This window comes from Otolemur garnettii, unplaced genomic scaffold (genome assembly GCF_000181295.1).
Source record: "Otolemur garnettii isolate 467f Iridium unplaced genomic scaffold, OtoGar3 scaffold00276, whole genome shotgun sequence".
NCBI lineage: Eukaryota > Metazoa > Chordata > Mammalia > Primates > Galagidae > Otolemur > Otolemur garnettii.
The window spans coordinates 635,811-637,501 of NW_003852671.1; the positions used below are offsets into that span (position 1 = coordinate 635,811).

The 1,691-nt window shown below is 39.9% G+C and overlaps 1 protein-coding gene and 1 pseudogene across 16 annotated transcripts in view; both read left to right on the forward strand.

Moving 5' to 3' along the window:
* The window catches only part of HNRNPC (heterogeneous nuclear ribonucleoprotein C (C1/C2)), a 56,551-nt gene extending 54,860 nt beyond the window's left edge, over nucleotides 1-1,691 (forward strand). For 8 of the 16 annotated variants that reach the window (XM_023508779.1, XM_023508778.1, XM_023508774.1 and 5 more), the window contains 4 exons: nucleotides 3-163; nucleotides 945-1,061; nucleotides 1,299-1,477; nucleotides 1,560-1,691. In XM_023508779.1, the coding sequence (XP_023364547.1) occupies nucleotides 3-163; nucleotides 945-1,061; nucleotides 1,299-1,477; nucleotides 1,560-1,643 (541 nt within the window). In that variant the 3' untranslated portion in view covers nucleotides 1,644-1,691. The remainder of the gene's footprint in view (nucleotides 1-2; nucleotides 164-944; nucleotides 1,062-1,298; nucleotides 1,478-1,559) is intronic. The other 8 variants (XM_023508781.1, XM_023508780.1, XM_023508768.1 and 5 more) reach the window with 3 other exon arrangements.
* LOC111722551 lies at nucleotides 725-822 on the forward strand (annotated as a pseudogene).

The following is a 1,691-nucleotide window of genomic DNA, read 5'->3' on the forward strand; positions in this document are numbered from 1 at the left end:
AGGATGTACAGTTACCCAGCACGTGTTCCTCCTCCTCCTCCTATTGCTCGGGCTGTGGTGCCCTCAAAACGCCAGCGTGTATCAGGGAACACCTCACGAAGGGGGAAAAGTGGCTTCAATTCTAAGAGTGGACAGCGAGGTTCGTCTTCCAAGTCTGGAAAATGTAAGTATTATTTCAGCTTTGGATGGTTTTCATTTTTCTTGTGTTTTGAATTCGGGAAATCAGTGTAGTTGTATTGTTTTTGTGCTATTTGGCTTTGTATAGTCAGTATTGGAAGAGGCCAACTTAGTGATTTAAGGGGTCATCTCTAGGCTGTCTTCTATCCCTAACAGGTTGGTAATTTGCAGGAAGTCATTAGACCTTATCAATATGAGGTAACCTTATCAATATGAGGTAACTTTTTAAATTTATGAAAGGGTTTGTGTAGTTCAGAAACTAAATACAGATAATACTTTTGAGGATTTTTATTTTTGTATATTGAACTCCTTACAAAGTATAAATGTATAAACCAATAAAATATTACAGAAGGCCATGCACAGTGGCATGCGGGTCCATACTCCTAACAGCTTTGGGAGGTGGAAGCAGGAAGGTTGCTTGAGGCCAGAGTTCTAGGATACTTTATGCGATTACCATGCTTGTGAATTACCACTGCAGTCCAGCCTGTACAACATAGTGTAACTTCACGTCTTAAATTTTTTTTTTAAGTTACTAAAAAAATCTTTAATCCTTTTGTAGTTCATATGCCTGATGATTGGGGTTTCATGTCCATGTTTGAGATGTGCCTCCCACAAATCTTGTAATGGCACATTGCCCGTCTGATATGAAAAATAATTACATACTTCTTATCAATGATCACCTTTCGGCTCCTGGTACAGTATAGGGGAAATAGACTGATAGCTTCTGCTACATTTGATTCTAATGTAGCATTTTGTTTATATTAAAGTGAAAGGAGATGACCTTCAGGCCATTAAGAAGGAATTGACTCAGATAAAACAAAAAGTGGATTCTTTACTGGAAAACCTGGAAAAAATTGAAAAGGAGCAGAGCAAGCAAGCAGCAGGTAATCTTACTACTTGTTGGGTTAACTTTGGTTAGTTTACCTAAGACAGTTGAAAGTACATGTTGGAATAGTGGGATATTAAAATTTAATACAAAGAAAACTTGGAGTTTGAACTGGGAATGGCATTTGTGTGGGAGGATTTAGACTTGTGATGCAGTTCTTGGATTATTAGTTGGGATTATCTACATCCTGTGGACATGACTTGCCTCTAGACAGACTTGTCCTTCTCATCCACAGTAGAGCTGAAGAATGAGAAGTCAGAAGAGGAGCAGAGCAGCAGCTCCCTGAAGAAAGATGAGACTAATGTGAAGATGGAATCTGAGGGGGGTGCAGATGACTCTGCTGAAGAGGGGGACTTATTAGATGATGATGATAATGAAGAACGGGGGGAAGACCAGGTGAAATCTATGGGAAAGGAAAGTATAAAGTGGCAATGGGGGAGGTTGAGGGACACATGAACTGCCTAAGACTTATGTCTTATTCGTGTTTTTTCAACAGCTGGAGCTGATCAAGGATGATGAAAAAGAGCCTGAGGAAGGAGAGGATGACAGAGACAGCGCCAATGGCGAGGATGACTCTTAAGCACATAGTGGGGTTTAGAAATCTTATCCCATTATTTCTTTATCTAGG